Below are 20,593 nucleotides of genomic sequence, written 5' to 3'. Positions count from 1 at the left end.
AACCATCTACAATTAAATTTCAACACAATTTTGTTGCAACAAGTCATCTCCTGTTGTTTCTTCTCTCTTGAAGTTCTTTGTCTAGTTACAAAGAGCCCAAAACCCTGACCTGAAGACCTTTCCATGGCAGATACTTTCTGACTGTTACAGCACTGACACTGGAGACTCCTTCCATAAACGTCTCCTTATAGAAAGTCTAACCATGTAAACGTACAGTATATACTGTACATTTACACAAATGTGTTTTAGACTTATGTGTGAAGGTTTGCCATACAGTACATCCATGTACTAGCTGTTGCTATAGAAACGCTAACGTACGATGGCCGTTCAAGTCAAACCACTTAGTCTTGTGATGAAACTTTTGGTGAATGAAGGTATAAAAGCGATCAACATTTACAGAAAGTTGTGATCATTGGAAATCAATGGCAAACTTGTCGCCAACTTGTCGCACCTGTCTGTGCGAACTGTACACACAATCATTTACCAACACCACTTGCATGTTACAGCAACTCGGCTAGGAGTTATCGTCACTTCTCCGTACACAAATGTTCCACATGTTTAAGCCATTAAAGGAGCTCCTGGGAAGCCGAGTCTCAGACATGAAAATCAGAAAAAGTCCTGGTTAATATTATTTCAGTATTATAATATTAATGGAATATTAACCTTCCATTAGTTTCATAATTCCAAAGCTCGTATTTAATTAATTTCCATATTATGATGCTATAAATATGTGACGATGAGCACCCAGAATGCCTTACTCTTCTTCAGAGTGTTAGAAAGTATCTCTTATATTTAAAATATAAAACACAAGCTGATTCTTTGACAGTTCAATATTAGACATTTTAATGTTGTTTATTGTTAAAAATGTTATAAATGGTACAAATGATGTTATAGACGTTCTAACCCTATAAATCTCTCCAAACTAATTAAAAAGGCTAATAAACTTAAATAGAATGTCAGCAGAAGTATGATAAACTATAGTTCTTATTCCTCCCATGACATCCATTCTCTCTAAATCAGATATAATGATATACTTTATGCTGCTGTACCCATATGTTTGCACTTAGGATATAATTCGCCATTCTGCTGAGCTGCTGCACAATTAAACCCCTCAGTACATGCTCATGATGCTCTCCTTTATTGTTTATTACAGGGCAGTTTATTACTAGTGTAAAAAGAGTTTGTAGAAATTGTTAAAAGGTTAAAGCTAAAAATAATCTGCTGATCTTTAATGTAATCAGTGATGTTATTATTATTATTATGATTATTATTTGAGGTTGAAGCCCACGTACATGTCTGTGTGTCTCTCTGTACAGCAGAACTCTCTGTCTAACTTATTAATACAAAGAAATCCCATTCTGTAAGGTTGAGTATCTTACGCCTTGTTTACACTAAGTTGTCCTTCTTTGGTGCTCAGACAAATACACTCCCTGTTCGGTAATCGGAGAGAGAATCACAGATGAGAAATGGAAAAAGTAGATAAAAGGATAAAGATGAAGTTTTGTCTTAAAACCACTCCAGCGTGTTAAAGTTCACTTATACCACTTCAGCGCTGTTATTTCAGCCAAAGTGGAAATATGAACTAATCCCAGTAAAAATATTTTTCACTTGCGTGATCGTGTCACTTGTTCTGTGTTTATTTTAAATTTCCTTTGTCTGTTTTTTGCCTGTGGTTTTACATTGGCTGAGCTCAGAAAGCAGCTTTATAGTGATAACCATATGGTCATGTGCAAGAGGGATCCCCATGTTATTATCTGTATGTGTGTGTGTGTTGAGTTGAATGAGAATGAGGCATGCTGAAAGATTTGCAGTAACATGCATCACTTAGTTTTAGAAGCTGAAATGAGTCTGATCTGTACAGTATGAAATACAGTAAACCCCAGCAATGTATAAAAAACAAGTCGAGCTGAACACAGGTAGCCAACCATCAGCCAATTTACAATTCTTATTTCAAAATTTGATATGACTGTGCATAACACATAAAGACACACACACACACACCTTGCCAGTGTGGTCGTGTTTCATCTCCCAGCCGCGTGGCAGCTCGAGCTGCTTGTTGGTAAACAAGTTGAGGAAGGTGACCAGGTCCCGGTTGTGCTGGTAACGTTCGAAGTGCTGCACGTCCCGCCGAACTCTACTGATCATATGCTTCAGACACGTGTTGCTTGTAAACATGCGATAGGCACTCTGAAAGACAATCACGTTACGAGAACAAGTTATTAACAGACATTTTTAATGGAATTAAAATAAATTATATAATACTAAAATGAATTATATAATACTCAAATATTGTTCTATCATATTACTATCATAATATCATATGTTTAGTCAATTCTAGTGATGTTTGAGGAAGAGGATGAGGGCCGTTCAAGTAAACCAGGACTTGACACACTTGACACACCCTGCTACACTAATGCACGTAGTTTTCTATTTTGAAGTTTTCTTAGTATGCGAGAGACATGATCGTCCTCACGTCTGAACCGCCGGCCTTCCAGGAACTCCTTAAATGACTTAAACATGTGTAAATGTCTTGGATCGAGGTCAGGACTATACTGGAATGTAGCAGCCTGTAATGTTCTGTAAGTGGTGCTGGTGAATGATTGTGTGTACAGTTCACACAGAAGACAGATGCGTCTTTTTCTGCAAGGATCATGCGTTTCACTCGCTAAATGATCACAGGAACGACTGATGTGGGCTCCGAGCCACATCGACCGAGATCATCATTTATGGCCTTCTTTAAAACATTTGTGTTGAGAGTCAGAGTCTCCTCACTGTAGGCGCTTAAAGTCTTTTGTAAACGTCAATCAGATGTATACCGTCTATATCTCGAGTCCTGGTTTGACTTGAACACTCAACACTTATAAATATATAAGATTATAAACATTAGCTTGTATACATCACTGTTTATGTATGATTATTATTCTCACATAATCAAAAGGAAGGAAAAGTGTAATTAATTATTTGACTAATAATGATTTGTTCTATTTTTCTGTTCTATATTGTGTTTTATTCTCTTTATGCCGATTCTGATTATCTGCGAGTGTGTTCTGTATCAGTCTGTTCTGACCTTATGCATCACACAATAATAATGATTAAACACAATGTACGGGAGGATATAAGAGGATAAGTGGTACACACTGTCAATGAGAAGACTTTTATAATACAATAAGCTGAGCACATCTGGATGTCGAGTCGTTTTGTTTTGATTCGAAAATGAATGTTAAATGACCTAAAAACGGGGAGGCCTTTACACTGTTGGTTAGACAAGAAGGGAGACAACAGAAGTACTACTACACTCCTGAAATTCTCCGTACGATTAACTTTTTGCAAATAAAATTTGTGCACTGTAAAGATCCCATCTCTAGATTTATACTTTTACACTTTGCATTTGACTGAAGCGTTATTCTCCATTTCCATTTAGGCATTTGGCAGACGCTCTTATCCAAGAGCGACTTACAGTTTTTATCTCATTATACATCTGAGCAGTTGAGGGTTAAGGGCCTTGCTCAAGGGCCTAACAGTGGTAAGTTGGTGGTTGTGGGGTTTGAACCTGGGATCTTCCGAACCGTAGTCCAATGCTTTAACCACTGAGCTACCCCTGTCCCCTGTCTGGTGTAAAAGAGAGCAGGGATCAAGTCTTTTACCATTTAGATGGGTATAAACCAGAAAGAGAAATGGATGAAGAATGCTCAGTGCTTAACACGTTGGACTACGGATTGGGAGGTCCCAGGTTCAAACCCCCCCATCACCAAGTTGTCACTGTGGGCCCTTGAGCAAGGCCCTTAACTCTCACCTGCTCAAATGTATAATAAGATATGCAAGATAGACAGATGTAAAATAGATGTAATGTTCTCTGGATAAGAGCGTCTGCCAAATGCCATAATAAAGGTAATTGAAAAATAAATAAATAAAATTAACCAGTTAATCACCTAAACAATTAATCTATGAGTGATTTAATCACTTGCAGTGAAGAAAAATCAATTAGTAAACTAACCAATCAGTAAAAAACAATCAATGCAATCATGACTGAATATAAAACAGGAGTTTGTGACATAAGGTGTGATAATAAAATCCAGTCAGCAGGTAGTAAAGCAAAAACACATCTGCTTATGTTTAATTAAGAAAAACTAAATCCTGATCATAATTAAAATGACGATAATTACTTTACTACAAATATAATACAGTTCCAACAAACAGAAGAGTATTTTCTGCAAATTGCTCATCAGGATCAGGCGTTCCACTCGCTCGAAGCTCTGAGACGCCTCGACCAGGCCTTTCATTTACAAAAATACGGCTCCCTTTCGTTACCGCAACTATAGGTCTCATCAGCGTACTACGCTTGAAGTCTTCTGTGAACTTCATCCCGGTTTACACATTCATGAGAAGTTTCATCATCTTCATCAAGTCCCGGTTTGACTTGAACGCCCACCATATAAATTATTCAAAGATGAAATATTTGCGTTCATTTATCCTCATTAAAATCTTCATCGTGGTCTGGAGCGCCCAGTGTGAGGTGGGAATACACACAGGATGATGAGACACAGGGAACCGTATCTGATGATACGTATCCTGATGTTCAGACACAAAGAGAACGAGACAGACATTAAACCAAACGCAGCCTGAAACAGGGACCCTGGAGCTACCCGCTGCACCACCGCTCCATCCATTATCTATTTCCATCCTGTTTTATCTACTCATCACGAGTAATAAAAATTCATCCATTTAAAACTGCGCTTCCTTCCATCCTCTGACAGGACGTCCAACAGATCGGTAAATTAAACCTGACACAATAACAAGAGATGACGAAGCATACGCCTTGCACTGCCATCTGCATTCCCCTTACATCACTGATTGGTTCTGTAAACTATATTAGCACTTTTATTAGAACAATGTGTTCCCAGAATTCGAGTGTGATATCCAAATGTGTGTGTATATTGCACTCACAGGGTTGGAATGCAGCACAGTGAAGAAGTCAGGACTGGAGAGAAACTTGGCTCCTGGAGACTGGAGCAGCAGGGCGAGGCGAGAGTGAGAGCTGGTCTGAGCCAAAGAGCCGTCTCTCCGGTAGTCTGGCAGGCACAAAATACGCAATTAGATGTAAGTGCTGGCAGAACGGCTTGAGCTCAATCCTCAATGCCAGGTCTTGAAGTCTCCTCGGGAAGTTTAGAAAACTCAGAAGAACATAATTTAAGCACTGCGTAACCCTATAACATCCTGCGCTTCACTCGTGACACAAAACCTCTTATCATGCTTAACGCCATCCGTAGCTCACCAGAGATGGAGTGGGACAGTATCTCCATATCATCAGCAGGAAGAATGTCTGCCCTTTGTTCCTCTGAGCTTCTCTCACTGGTCATCGTTCTGCGGATGCTCTGGTACCTGACGGAACACCAGACACAACCTTATGTTAATAGTATTAAACAATATTCCAAATATGTAAGATATTAAATATCAGGTCAGCATTGTGAAATCCAGCTAGGACCTGCTTTATTTTAAGCCAGCACTGTACAGTATAATTCTAGTTATTTTAAATCATTTTTGTGTCTTCTGCCACAGCATGTTATCTGCTAACAGGATGCTTTGGTTGCTAAGCAACATCACAGGTCATTTTCTATAAAAAGGGCAAAAACTGTAGCGTTTAATGCTGTATTGGTTTAAAACCTGGCACATCAATACAGAATTTATTTATCGTGATGACATCAGCAAATAAGGTTTTACATATAAAATGATCCTTTTAATACATGGTACTTTATTCCAAAGCAAGATGAGATGTAGATTCTTTAAGCAGTTATGAGTGTTCTGGTGTTCCCTGCCCAGTCACACAGCTCATCATGACTTCAGCTCCTACACACAAGGCTGAGCAAAACCTCTTCTCGCTTCTTCAGCAGATATGCGTGATGTTTATGGTGATGATGGAGTTCTGACCTGCGGTTGAGCTGCTCCATTTGCTGGATGGAGCTGGAGCGGGTTAGGCCCTGAGGAGCAGGAGGGCCTGTGGGTCTCTGCCACGTGGTGGTGCGGTTCACGTGATCAACAAAGAAGATACGGCCGTGACTGTCGATCCGAGCCTCCCAGTCTGTGGGATGTAGGTAGGCGGGATAAGGAAAATGCAAGGCAATGAGCGAGGGCTGAGGATTTCAACACGGTGAAGCATGTGTAGTAATACATGGAGCGAAAAGCATGTAATAAATAAAATTTCAAAAAGGATTAATAAAAAAAAGGATGTTTTTTTTAGTTTTGATAGCAACTAGCATTTTAGCTTTAGCAATTATACCTCATTTTTTAAATAATATTATTAATATGAATAAATTATACATCACGCTGATTTTCTTCTCCCTTTTTTTTGCTGACTCATACATAAGCATACAAAGAGACAAATGTATGCAGCTGTAAGAAACCAAACACACTTGGCAATGCGTGGGCATGCAGACAAACATAAACACATACACACACTCACTGGGTGGAAGCGGCTCGTCCACACGCTGGTACCGATGGATGTCTTGTCTTACAGAGGGAAGAGAATGAACCTGCTGATGCCCGTTTAGCTGAGCGGGACCTGCGGAAAAGTCATGCTCATACACTCATTATCAAAATAAAAAAAAAAAACAGATAAAAATGGATAAAGCACAAAATATGACAATGTTCTTTTTTTGCAGGTAACATACGAAAAATTGAGTTAACTGAGAAAAATTGAGTTAACTCCATTTTTGCAGTTTTGAGAAAAAAAAATCCAAATAATTTTGGAAAAAGTTGTGCAAACTGATGTTTTCTGGGTCTTAATGGTGTTTGAAAGAACAAATTCCACAATATAATGGCAGTTTTTTGGGGTATATAAGTGTGGATTTTGTTTGATTTTGCAAAAAGCTATAACTTCATCTCTCACAATCTCCGTTTCGTCACAATAGATCATTTAGCCTGCAGTTGAAGTTGTGGTTACTTTACAATGTCATTTTAAACTACGTTTTGTTGCACATTTTGTTTGCATATATAAAGTCCTAGTTCCCTTCCACTGATGATATGACAGAAATGAGAGATACGTTCTGTGTTCATAGCGTGAAAACAGGCAAAAGCTGACACGACGTGTTGTGGTTTGTCTAAAATGTGAAGCTCAAAGCTTCTAAAATAAAGTTATATAACAATTTTCAAATTAAACATTTTGTGACAAAAAATAAACTATTTTGCCAAAATGAGTTAATATGGCGTTCTTTCAGTTTGTTCTGTTCGTTTAAACTTCCAAAACCTGCAGCTAAAGTCTAAAACGCCCACAAATAATTTATTTTCATTTGTCGATAATGTTGGTGCTTTATTATAATTACATGGACATTTGATACTCCTCAAATGCTTATATACGTTTATCACTATATAATTCGATTATTTAAGTTTTGTTTTGTTACCTGGATCTGTAGAAGTGTCCGTAGCAAAAGTCTCCGAATCCACAGACCCACCCTCCCCTGAATGCAGTAGCTCCTCCTCCTCGTCCTCCTCCTGCGATACACCCGCTGTTGCCTCCAGGCTCCACCTTCGGGACATCGTGTCCTCCTCAACATCCTCTTCATCCTCATTGGCCAATAACTCTGGAGGAGGTGTGTGGAGTTCGAACTGATCAGCTGGAGGAGGTTCACCTCCAGCATCAGTGACTTCATAGGTTGTGGGCGGGTCATCGGAGAGATCCCCTCCCCCGGGATCTATAGCCGTCTCCGCCCCTTGTTCTGCTTCCTTGTACATGTAATTACAGAGAAAGCTGAAGACTGTTAGTTCTTCTACTGTACACCAACAATGGGTACAATTCAAGCTTTCATAGGGGAGTGTGAAATACTTGAATGTTTTCCCTTTGGGTATTTAGACCAATAAAGGGTGCAGATAAATACAGGGACAATAGCGCTTAAAAGACCGAACACTAGAAGGAACTCTGAGTGTTTTGTTTTTAATGTTTTGGTCCTAATTTTATTTGTATGATAAAACTTACCTGAGCAGCGGATATAGGCATGGGACCACAGTCCGATGCCATGGAGGAGATATCCACCTCTGTGGCCAACTCCTCACTGGGTCCCAGTCCTTCCTCTTCTTCTTCTTCTCCCTCTCCTTCACCCTGTCTCTCCATCAGACTTGCTGTCTCTACCTGTGGAGCCACAGAACTAGGCGGAACCTCTGGCTCCAGAGCCACTTCAGTGCCTAAACTCAAAGTCTCCACCTCTGACTCCAGCCCAACTTCTTCTAGCGGCTCCTCCAGTTCCTCGGGTTGTTCAGCAGATCTGTGAAGCATTACTGGACATCTAGTAAGGCCATTCAGAGTAGGTGTTATGGGATCGATTCCTGCAGACCTCTCCTCATCTTCATCAGAGTCGATGTGGAGCATATCGCTGAGGCGGGTATGGGTGGGGAAGCTGGAGCTCAGTTTTGGAGATGCCGCGCCCATTGGGCGCTCACCGGGTCCTTTGGGAGCCTCGATGGCATCGAGCTGGTCGCTAAACGTTCTCTGAAGTATGCTAAGTGATGGGAGAGCTTCTTCATCCAAAGCACTGGGGCAAATCTCGGTATCGGGTGATAGAGGACCACCTGAATCATCGCTGCGACGAAAACTCTGGGAGCGGGCGGGGTAGAGAACGCCAGAAGGGGGAGGAAGGGCATGAGGCAAATCTTCATCATCTGAAGGGGTACCAGGGGGTGCGTTAAAGGCTGCTGCCCCAAGTATTGACTCAGGGGTGACATCTGGGGTATAAAAATATGCATAGTTATTTAAAAAGTTTATTTAACTATCCATTACTGCAGTATGTAACTAACTTTGACACGTGGTCTGAATGGAAAAGCGACACTGGAAATATGAACCTATGCATCAGAATCTGATTCAGTATCCACTTAATTGTAATCGAATACAGTATGTGTGTATGTGTGTGCATATGTGTAAGCATTTGTAATCTTACCATCCTGGTTAGTCGAGGTGATATCCACTTTAAACTGCAGCTGACCGCTCACATTATCAGTAGGCAAGCGACGGCAGAGAGAGAAGCTCAGAGACTGGTTCCTGTGAGAAATCCATTTACAGATTAAAACTATTTTTATGAGACTTTCCTGCTTAAAAATGCTGCATCATGTCGTAAAAAATAAATTAGCAGGGGAAGAGCTGCACTGACCCTGATGCATGTCTTTCCAGCAGCCTCTGAACAGGAATGTTTAGCTGACCCAGAAAGCGCTTAATGATCGGACGACTTTTAGCAAACTTGTCCTTAACCTCGATCACCAGGACATCAGTTATCAGAGACACAAAAGTGTGTCTCTAAAGGAAACACAGGATCAAACAAAGAGTGAGACATAACAGGAAAACAAAAATTGTCTGTTTTTGGTGAGATGAGTAAGAGTACGTCTAGGTTATGGTAATAAAGGTTATCGTTCGACACATCATGCATATTTGCACACTGCCCAGACATTTCTATTCAAATTCTATTTCAATTTCCACAAACAAAGTTGTCTATATTTTCTATATTTGTACAGCTAAGTTTTTTATATTTTATATTTTGTTCTTATCTTCTCTAACTATATTTTCTATAGCTAAAGTTTTTCTATATTTTTTTCTTATTTTATTCCATAATTTATTTCTTATTGATAATCTTTTTTTAAGGTCACAGGCAGTCGTATAAGCATTTCACTCATATCGTACTGTGTATGTGACAAATAAAATTTTAATTTGAAGTACAATTTTGTCTTTTTATTTCTAAACTAAATTATAGTGGTTAGTGGTTAGCACTGTCGCCTCGCAACTCCAGGGCCTGGGTTTGATTCCCGCCTCAGGTCTGCGTGCATAAAGTTCGGATGTTCTTCCCATGCTTAGTGAGTTTCCTTGCACAATCTAAAAACATACAGGTTAGGCGAACTGCCGTTCCCAAATTGCCTGTAGTGTGTGTGTGTGCCCTGCGATGGATTGGCACCCCGGTCAGTGTATGCCCCGCCTCGTGCCCTGGATTAAGCTCCAGGTCCCCTGTAACCCTGAATACAAGATCAAGTGGTATAGACAATGACAGCGATGATGTCTTAAAAAAGATTATAAAACCTTACTCCTAAATTATAATTGGTTACATTAGGTACATATTGCTAGTAATGGGATGGACCTGTTTTGCCTCCAGAACCACCTTAATTTTTCATGCCTTATATTAAACAAGGTGCTAGAAACATTTCGTAGACATTGTGGACGATATTAACATGACAGCATCACGCAGGCGCTGCCGATTTTACTGTGGAGGCAGTTTTAATTGTTTAAAACCTCATATTTCATGCATTGCTACAACATTACAATAATTACTCATTATCTGTAAAAAAAAAAAAAAGGAAGAAAAAAAAAAGAAAATGTGTATGTGTGTGTACTGTATGTGTGCCCGACCTCTCCATGCCACACAGGGTTTGTAGTATTGGTCGTAATCCCGGATCGTCTTTCTTGGCCATGGTGGGAGAAGGTAGGGAACCCATTCCTTTTACCTGGGTGAATGCTCATCTTTAGGTAGGGGTCAGGATTAAAAAACATGCCTTTCTTTAAACCCAGAGCTCGGATATCTACAACGATTCAGATCACAGCACAGTCAAAAACGATGTTGAGTAACATACATCAATAAGGTCCAAAATCCCTCACCTATACTGAACTGTTTCTCTTGCATCGTCTAAATTAATACACATTTCACTTTTTATATATTTCGATGTTTTTGTAGATATATTTTAGCACTAAAAGATATTTTTTTGAATGCTTTTACAGAAATCTTTGTAACCTGCAGATTTAGACACAGTGTTATAATCAATACCTGAGACTGACTCAATATAAAAGAGATAAAACAATTCTAAGTAATAAACCATAATAAACAATATTTCAATACCAACATAATATTAATGTAGGATGGGATACAGTATATCACAAAGTAATGTGCAAAGTGATGTGGTATAATATAACAGTTCTATGTTATAACATTTTTGAAACAAAATTTTTATAAATATAATGCAGAATTTGTGTATTGTTTTTTTTTTTTTTATAACACAGACACACACACACTGTCCCGGACCCGGCTGACCTGACAGAGTGAAGCTGAGCAGTTTTCGGCTCGTGTCTGCACTCAGCTGTCCTTCGCTTTGGCTGTCAGCCTAGACAACACACCGAAATCAATATGTGAAACTTTCTAATGCTGCCTTCATCTCTCACTCCTTCTTTTCCGTTTACACACACATGCATGCTCTGACTACATACTGTAACACACACATTTTATTAATTATTTCATTGTGTATCACAGAAAGTTGTACATCTGGTTGTTGAAGCTAAAAAATACTTTGCTTCTCATATGTCTATTTATATGAAGATATAAATGTGAAAATAAGCCTGAAATTGTAAATGGCAGATACACAGGATGAAGTGTAATGCTTGTCTTGAGCTCAAACATTTACCAGGAATGCATAAATATAAATGAATGTATAACTATTACAGTAATTCCTTTTAAACACAGATTCTATAATCATTAACGCTAAAAAGGACAGACCGAATATCGAGGATTCTTGACAGTGATGCATGGCGTCGTGGCTCTCAAGGCTCCAGTCAAACCATGATAGTATTTGAAGCAGATTCTGGTCTCAGCTAAAAGTCAAAACATAAGTAATATATTTCTTAAACGACTTAACAAAAAAAAAATGCCTTTAAAAGTAAAATGCAGCCATACTGACCCTCCAGGAAGTACGGGCCAGGCTCCAGCCTCCAGACAATCTGACCACACTGTGTGCCGTTCACACCACGATTCTTGCAGTCCCAAACGTTTGATGGACAGGTCTCATCTAACAGGAAAATTATTAATTATAAGGGTCCACATGCTGGTGGACATGTTGTCTTTTATTAATTCATGAATTCAAGACTAATTACAATAATTTAAAAACTTGTTGATACTTATACAGTATGATAATCAGGAAATGTTCTATCATGGCTAGCGTTGACTTTTTATAGCAAGTTTAGCTGCCTTGACATTTCTGTGGGATCGGACTGGACGGGCTGGCTCGGCGCAAACATCCAGAACAGTTGTCTGAATTTTGACAAATACACTTTCGAATCGCAAAAAGTCGGTTTAACTGACTGAATAGAACAAACAAACCCGTGTTAATTAATAAACAGAAAATGTTTTAGTAATGTAAATGAAATTGATCCTAGTATACAGCCTTGAGGTGTTTTCAGCAACTGAGTTTTATCTAAAGTGCTCAGGTTAAAAGCAATCACTAAGACAGTTTTTTAATCACATGATAAGTATTTGCATTACAAATTATTGATTGTTTTTTATATAATACAGTAGGTTCCAGTCTAAAGAAAATAAATTGATACCAAAGCAATATGTTGGTATCAAGAATATAGCCAAAGAATATGTTGAAATGCAATGTCCTGTTTCTCAAAGAGCAAAAATATCAGAACTTGTCAACAAGATATAAGTGAATCCCAGCCTCTAGTACTTTTTATTTGATTTGTATCATTAACAACTTTTTCCATTAACAGTAACATTATTTAGTGATAGTGATAATTTGTTCTAATGGCTATCATGTAGTGCTAATAGAATACTAGTTACCTAGATCTAGCACATGTAATGATGTCACTTAAAAAAATCACTTAAATTAACAGGAAAACGTGTCATTTTTTTAACACGACTTTATTAAACGCACCCACAATTAATTAGAAAGGAACAGCTACAGTACATGATGTGGCCATGTGAATGTTTTAGACTTTGCAGATCGTACAGCTTTTACTAACTAAAGTTGCGGTAGATGTCAATCAACGGATATAATATAATAATATTATAATTATAATACTAACATAATAACATAGTAATTGCTAAACTGACTACTAGACTGTACTATAAGGGCAAAATAGCACAAATAAGAATCTCTAAAAGTATGATAAAAGAACAGAGTGGTAAAGATAAACTTAACCATACAGCCTGCACAAGTTATTAAAAATGCAGTGGCTGCATGGACACCTGGCTCATAATGCTAAATCTGCCCCTTATGCTGTGCCGACACCCACACATGCTTACATAAGTCTGAATTTATTGTCAATGTAAGAGGCAGATCATATTGATGCCATCATTGAATGTCTGCTTAGTTGCGGAAATGTAGAGCACCCTAGGGACGAGCCCCTTGTGAGGGTAATGAAGTTGTGAGGCCTACGGGTCAATAACCTACGGCAAGGTGCCCAGATGGTTGTTTTTGCTCGCTCTCTCTGCCCGCTCGTCCTGTTTTTGCCCACTCTTCTTTTTTCCCCCATTATGTTAGCGAGTGCGATTGTAGTATTACTTAAATTGAGAAATGGGGAGGGATTGAGTGTTCCGCATTCAAAGTTTGTCAAAAGTAGAGCTTTTATTATTTTGAATCAAGTCCTTCATTTCTCCTTCTCCTGTGAGGAAACGCTGGTTAAATGGCATCAGGAGAATGGTAGCTTTGCCAGCTCAGGGACATTCAGGCTTCCCATGAGTGTGATTGAAAGGCTTGAGTTTCAGCACTGAGGCTCCAGGATTGCAGACCTGATCTATACCCTGATCTAAAACTGAATCTCTGATGTCAAAGGGCAATACCATATAGGGTAAGCATTGTGACCAAGGTTATGGGTCACATTTAATCCATTCTTATCAAGTTTAAACCCAAACCAAGTTTCAGAAGGATTTCAGTCTTAACCAGTTCTGCACGGAACAGTACTATTTCATCAATCAACTTATTAAATTTACATTTGTTTATAACACGCTTCTTAAAGGTTCTGCAATGTTATGAACCTGAAGAGTAAGTCATAACTTCATTAACTCTCACCGATGTGATAGAGGCCGATCCAGTCGGTAGCATCGACCTCCTCCTTGATGTCCCAGGAGATGACTAGGTTCTGTCCACGCCCGAGGGTGAACTCCAGCGTAGAGGCTGTGAGAGAAGAGCGACTCTGTGAGCTGACCAGGTCCGTGTCACTGTTAGCTCTAGTCAGTCCTGCTGCTGCCGCGTCAGTGCCGCCACGCTCGGCTAGACTCCGCAGGTTTTCAGGGCTCAGCGTGTGGCGGAGATGTGGGCTTCGTCTTCGCGCACCCTGTTGCTGCTCCCGTGCCACCAGGTGCTCCCGCCCCTGGGGCGCCATATTGGGCGCCTGCTGGGAGCGGGGCCTGGATGGCAGGACCGCTGTGGCGAGAGACGGCCGAATGGTTGCTGGTGGTAGGTGGCCGGGGCCAGGAGATGGATGCTAGTTTTTAAGATTTTCAAAAAGGATTGTTGGGAGGTTGTTTGTCCATGAAGGGACTGCTCTGAGACTGTAATTGTGTTTGGACAGATTCTCAGAAAGAGCTTGGAATATGTTGACAGGGTGGACGTTTGTTAACCAGGTACACGGCTCAGAAGAAGCATCCACAACCTTGAGAGAGAGAGAGAGAGAGAGAGAGAGAGAGAGAGAGATTAGTATTTGTGGCATGCTTTACCAAACAACAAGAGCATCGATTTGAACAGGCAGCCGTCATTAGAAAGGACAGGAGCATTGCCCTATAAAGTCAAGCTACTCAAATACAATATGCTTACATCATTTCTGGGCAAAATCGCTCCACACGCCCATACTTAATCTACTGTGTGTATTTTGCTTTTATTTAACCATGTGTCAGACTTACTGAAGACATTCATAAATAGTATCACTAAGCAGTTCATAAGTACATGAGAAACAGGAGAACCCGAAGAAAACACAGAACAAACGTGCAGTAACTCGAGATCTGGAACCAACTCTGGACCCTGGAGCTGAGGGAACACTGCTACCTGCTGTACATGATCTCATGCACGTTAAAGACGACAACAAACAAACATCTTTTCTACAAAAACTGGTCGCTTTTTTCATAGTGGAGCCAAAGCATTGTTAACATCATGGACCTGGGTTGATGTTTTACGAAACAACATGGTACTGTAGTAAGGTTCCACATACTGGACACATCCATGGCTGAAACTTGAGCACAAGAATGTTTCTTCCTGATGTGATCTTCCAGCATGAGTGTGGTCTTGCTGTGCCAGTCAGAAGGTCCCTGTGTTACACCAGTGGACTTTACTGCAGCATCTGCTGCCTGAAACAATGGGCACCTTGGGGAGCTGCACACAAAATGGCACCAGGGTCTCTCGCCCTCCGTTCCAAAAGGTGTGTGTCGATATGCATAAGCAAGATTGAACACTGACATCACCCTCAAACTCACATACTGTACTGCTTTAATTACTTATCTTTATTAAATATAATAATCATTAATGTAGGGTAGCAGAGTGAACTCAAGCCAATAATGTATAAACTTTAACTGCGCTGCAGTGAACACAGTGAAAAGTGAAAGTCAAAGTGAAAACAGCAGCGTTTTAGCTAATTAGCTGAACACCATGCTTGTAGGAAAATGTTCCTGTAGGTTGGCTTTTATTTATGTGCAGTCGTGGGCATGTTGTAAATGTCGCTCTATTGTCAGCTTAAATGGTTAGAAAAGCAACGTCAGTCAGTCCGTGCAAACAATCAGTGATACAGATCCGAGTACCAAATATTTAGGTTTTATCTCCACCAGTTTGCTCTTTCTCAATTTATGAGTTTTCTAAGATAGTGCATTATTTATAGATTTTTTTTTAACAGAGTAGGAAAAGGAAAAGTGGTACAGTGAAATCTCAACTTTACAACTGTGTCACTCAAATCACTCTGCAAAGGTCGTTTATCTTAACTTGATCCACAGTGGTTCATATGTTCCGTGGCGATAATAACAAGCCGTCATGTGGAGCTCCACTATGAGATAAAACAGAGCAAACATATCCGCAGCAGTCCGGGGTGAGGGCGTGTACAACAGGTCATGCAACAGGGTCATGCAAGCAGGACAATGATCTGAAGCACAGCAGTAAATCTACAGCCGAATGGCTGAAATAGAAAAGAATCAAGGTTTTGGAATGGCCGAGTCAAACTGCTGTGGCGGGACCTTAAGAGAGCTGTGCATAAGTGATTTCCCAAAAACCTCAATGAACTGAAGCAACTTCAAGTTATTGCTGCTAGAGGTGGATCTACAAATTATTGAATTCATTTTTGTGAAATAAGTAATGGCACAGAGAAAAAAGCTGTTCTTGTCCGTCTGAAGTATTTGCCTATCAGGACCTGTTATGATCAAAAGACCTTTATTATAATTTACACAAAAACACATAGAACTAACTTTTTAACATGACTCTTTCTCTCTCTCTCTCTCTTTCTCTCTTCTATCCCGGTTCTACAGCATTTTCATAAGCCGTTTGAAAGCATCACAAGGTAAAAGCATTTCCTGACAAAATGCAGCAGCTGAACTTCACTCAGTGTCATCAGAAGTACAACATTGTGTGTGGTGGTCAGATTAAACCCCTCTTTTGTTGTAATTCATTCCATCAGCATGTTTGCCAACAAAAAAGGAAAGCAGCTAAAAGCTTAGTGTAAAATATGACACACATGGTTTGGCACAGGGTGTTTTAAACGAAACAGAAATGGTTAAAGTAATAAAAACTATCTCCATAAACTGGGACGTCCACACACACACACACACACACACACACACACACACACACACACACACACACACACACACAATCCTAAGAATAAAACAGAGCTTAAAATCTTCCTCATGATGTGACCTCTGTGGTGTGAGGCTCTCCCATGCAGGAGTCTTTAAAAAAATGTGTAATATTCGCAAAAATCTTTCTATTACAATTACAGTGAACCCTCGGTATAGGAATTTAATCTGTTCTGGAGGCGAATTCTTAGTGAGAAAATTTCCATTGTGATGCAACTTTTCCCATAAGAAATGCAGATAATCCGTTCCAGCCCCACAAAAATATTACCAATATTATAAACAAATATGCTTTTGAACGCAGGCCGAAGGCAAGGCCGATATTATGGGTTGACTCTTTCCAAACAGCTTTCGCTGACTAAAACAAATTCATAAAATTCAAAAACGTATTCACTTGGCTTTCCACTGACGCAAACATCTTTTAAACAGCTTCCAGACGTACACGCACCTTAACCCGCATTCGGTTAGGATCAGTTCATTTAAATGCTGAAAATGCTGCGCATTGCAAAGCAAATTTCTTGCAGAATAAAAATAAAGTTAGCAGTTTGATCTACTTTGGAACTACTTTTAGAAAACTATAACAGTACATTATATTTAGAATACAGAAAATTTTTATTCGCTGTATGCCAATGAAATTGTTCAGTCCCCTGCTATAATAAAAAGATATTGAAAATAAAAATTATATTCCTAATTACAACTATAAGACATCTTCATGTAATTTTTGTACTGTAAAGAGGCACAAATATAAAAATGAGACCTATAGCAGGTGCAAATGTATGTGTGTGTGTCCTGTGTATTTAAATTTTTTTTTTTTAATCCAACCTGATTTGGATTTTTTTAAAGTGTTTTTTTAGGTGCAAATGACTTTACACTGTGTTTGTGTTTTATACACACGATACAATACTGTTTATAAGTAATACAGTTTTTATTGTCATACTCAATACTTATTAATAATCTCTTTAAATATCCTGGATCATTTCATATTCAGTGGCGGCCGGTCAATAAGGGACGCTGAGGCGCCGCCCTCTTAAAGTTAGGCAGAGAAGAATGCTACTTTAACATGTTTAATAATTATTTATTTTAATAATGTAGGCACGTAAATTTTTCTCTAATTTTTTTCAAATCATCCTTGGGGCGCAGCACTGTGCACCCCCGAACCCTCCCACTTTTGTTCTTAGCGAATCAATATTGTTTTTAAATATTTGGGCTCATGTGATTGGACCATTCACAACAAGTCTTATTAGGTCTTATTACAGTAAGTCTGCAGTTTGTTAGTTAATGTATTGAATAGTGATGGACATGGAAGCCAGCTAAATATGAAAGAAAAATCTGTAATTTCTTTGCTAAAATACCTCTTTGCAAGGCGATCAGAGGAAGAAAGAATAAAAAGTTAAAGAGCTTGGACCAGATCCACCTGATCTTCTAATTAAGCAGCAGACGTGATCGCGGCCCGAGCTTACACTCTGTGATTTTCCAGCACTTCTTATGGCTATTTAAAGGCGATTATTAAAAGTTTTTAAAAAATTGTACCAGCCGCCACTGTTCGATTCTTTAGAGTGGTTGATATGAAGCTGCAGATAAGTTTCCACTTAAACCCAATGCTTTGTTTTCTTTTGCAGGAAAACCTAGCGTCTGGTTCAGTTACGCTTTACTGGATAATGCTGAAACCTATCCCAGACCAAATAATACCTTCAGTCACCGTGGCCCTGTACTGGGAGAAATTTATTGTCCTGTTCTTTGCTTAGTGCTTAACATTTTGTCATTTTCATTGATTTATTTCCACCTCGTGACCAGGCGTCCTGGGACTGGTTCCAGTTCTGCTGTGACCCTGACCAGGATGATGCACTTACCGAAAGATGAATATAATTTAAAGATGAATAAAATGAAATTTTCCAACCTTGTTGAACGTAATGTACAAAATATTGTATTCAGTCACTCACTCATCATACCGCTTTATCCTTTATTTTTTAGTGTTGCAGGGGGCCTGAAACCCATCCCAAGAAACTTAGGGCACGAGGCAGGGTACATTCTGGATTCGTGCCAATCCATACACTCACACCCACATGCTCATTCACACACTACTGTGACTGTAATTTGGGAAATCCAAGTAGCCTAACCTGCATTTCTTTTGACAAGCTCAGGGAGAACATGCAAACTCCATGCACACAGACATGAATAGAATGGAATAGAACCCGGACCCTCGTGGTGCAAGGTGACATTTCTAATCACTAAGCAATTGTGCAAGAAATTCTATTAATTTTAGGGATTTTTTTTATTTATTTATGTAAAAGCAGGTGATTTTTAATGTATGAAATTAAGACAATTAATTAACACAGCCTGTTCAGCAATCTATTTTAAAAAGATTTGTGGCAAGCATCTAAAAACATAAGCAAACGTGCAACTATTACAATGAATATTTATTTATCAAAGAGAAAGATTTAAAAGTCTGGGGGGGGTTGACTGTGAGGGGACCTATCACTCAAGGGGCCCTTGGAAATCCTCCTTACTTACTTCCCACTACATCCCACCAATAAATCTATCCATCAAATTAATTAAAATCCATTCAATTTAAATAAATTCAACTCAATTTCATTCAATTAAATTCGATGTTATTTGCAGAGCACTTTAAACAATCGTCATTGTCTCAAAGCAGCTTTACAGATTTAAAAGAAAATTATGAAAATGAGTATGAAAGGTGTGAGTAATTATGCATTAATCTAAATGATCCGTTTGTCCCAGATGAGCGAGCCAAGGGCAACGCCGGCAAGGAAAAAAACTCCCTTTAAAACCCTGACAGGAACCAGACTCAACAGGAAACCCATCATTTGGTCGATGCAAATCCATCCATCCACCAACCTGTAGTTTGCTTTAAAATTTTCTCAGCTTGATGAATTTTTTTTGGTTTGTGTTTGTTTCAACACCTAATACAGCAGTGTGCAATTGTAGTGATCCAGCATTGGATTTACAAACTGGGTTACATTTGAGCTACCATTTTGCAGGATAACAATAATAATTTAGTGGCTTAGTGGATTTAGCACTCTTGCCTCGCACCTCCAGAGTCCGGGTTCAATTCCCACCTTGGGGTCTGTTTTCTCCCTGTGTCTGGTGGGTTTCCTCCGGTTTCCTTCCACACTCCAGTTTAACTGGTGCTCCCAAATTTGCCAGTAGCATGTAAATGTTGACCGGAGGTCCCACCATGTCGCAAACACAATGGTATCTTCATTGGCTTCCACCGTCCCTAGTTGGACTACTGTACATAGGTTGAATGTATTAATAATAATAATAATTATATCAAAATATAATCAATTTAAAAAAAATGAAAGACCATGAAAGTGCACTAAAGCGAGGTGTTTTCTTAGGGGATACATGACGTCATAAGCAATGTGAACAGGATCCTCCTTTTAATAACGCAGCTTATAACGCGCCTTTACAGACGTGACACAGCGGCGCGAGCGTGACCAGCGCGTTGTTTTCTGCTGCGCATTATCTCGCGTGCTGCTCCACACGCGCAGCTGGGAATTCCCATGAAGCTGTGCTGTTTACTGCTGCATCACTGAGCAACACCTAAGCCCTGTCAACACATCTGTCCTGTCCTGTTCTGTCCTGTCCATCAACACATCTGTCCAGTGCAGAAAAGCACGCAGTAACGCAGTGCTGCAAAAGCCTGATGAGTCTGCAGAGATCTGCTTAGTCACAGGAGGAACCGCTGATTGGTTACGTGCGCGTGTTAGAAATGAGGCGCGAGGAGAACGCGGCTTACCTCGTGCGCATCTCGCTGAGGTGACGACGGCGGAGAAAGTGCGCATTAACGAGAGACCCGAGCGCAGCGCTGTCCTCAGGGTCCGGCGGCAACACCGGTCACTCCCCTGTCCTCCTGTCACGACTCACAGGCGGATTCACCGAACCGAGCCGAGTCGAACCGAACCGACTCGGCCAGTGTGTGTGTGTGTGTGTGTGTGTTACTCCGTCTCTCCGCCAGCGCTTGTCCCCCTGAGCGGAATATTAATGCAGGACAGAGATCCAGAGACACCCTGCTG

The 20,593-nt window shown here is 39.8% G+C and overlaps 1 protein-coding gene across 1 annotated transcript in view; it reads right to left on the bottom strand.

Moving 5' to 3' along the window:
• The window catches only part of hecw2a (HECT, C2 and WW domain containing E3 ubiquitin protein ligase 2a), a 36,482-nt gene extending 15,889 nt beyond the window's left edge, over window positions 1–20,593 (bottom strand). The window contains exons 1-15 of the mRNA XM_053497207.1: window positions 20,317–20,593; window positions 13,801–14,383; window positions 11,689–11,796; window positions 11,508–11,602; window positions 11,049–11,118; window positions 10,373–10,542; window positions 9,132–9,274; window positions 8,922–9,022; window positions 7,967–8,709; window positions 7,395–7,716; window positions 6,458–6,556; window positions 5,926–6,076; window positions 5,273–5,379; window positions 4,945–5,069; window positions 2,002–2,187 (exon numbers count right to left, since the gene is read on the bottom strand). Coding sequence (XP_053353182.1) covers window positions 2,002–2,187; window positions 4,945–5,069; window positions 5,273–5,379; window positions 5,926–6,076; window positions 6,458–6,556; window positions 7,395–7,716; window positions 7,967–8,709; window positions 8,922–9,022; window positions 9,132–9,274; window positions 10,373–10,542; window positions 11,049–11,118; window positions 11,508–11,602; window positions 11,689–11,796; window positions 13,801–14,113 — 2,733 coding nt within the window. The 5' untranslated portion in view covers window positions 14,114–14,383; window positions 20,317–20,593. The remainder of the gene's footprint in view (window positions 1–2,001; window positions 2,188–4,944; window positions 5,070–5,272; window positions 5,380–5,925; window positions 6,077–6,457; window positions 6,557–7,394; window positions 7,717–7,966; window positions 8,710–8,921; window positions 9,023–9,131; window positions 9,275–10,372; window positions 10,543–11,048; window positions 11,119–11,507; window positions 11,603–11,688; window positions 11,797–13,800; window positions 14,384–20,316) is intronic.

This window comes from Clarias gariepinus, chromosome 5, assembly GCF_024256425.1.
Source record: "Clarias gariepinus isolate MV-2021 ecotype Netherlands chromosome 5, CGAR_prim_01v2, whole genome shotgun sequence".
NCBI lineage: Eukaryota > Metazoa > Chordata > Actinopteri > Siluriformes > Clariidae > Clarias > Clarias gariepinus.
The sequence above is the reverse complement of the archived record's forward strand: the minus strand, read 5'-3'. Positions and strand labels throughout refer to the sequence as shown.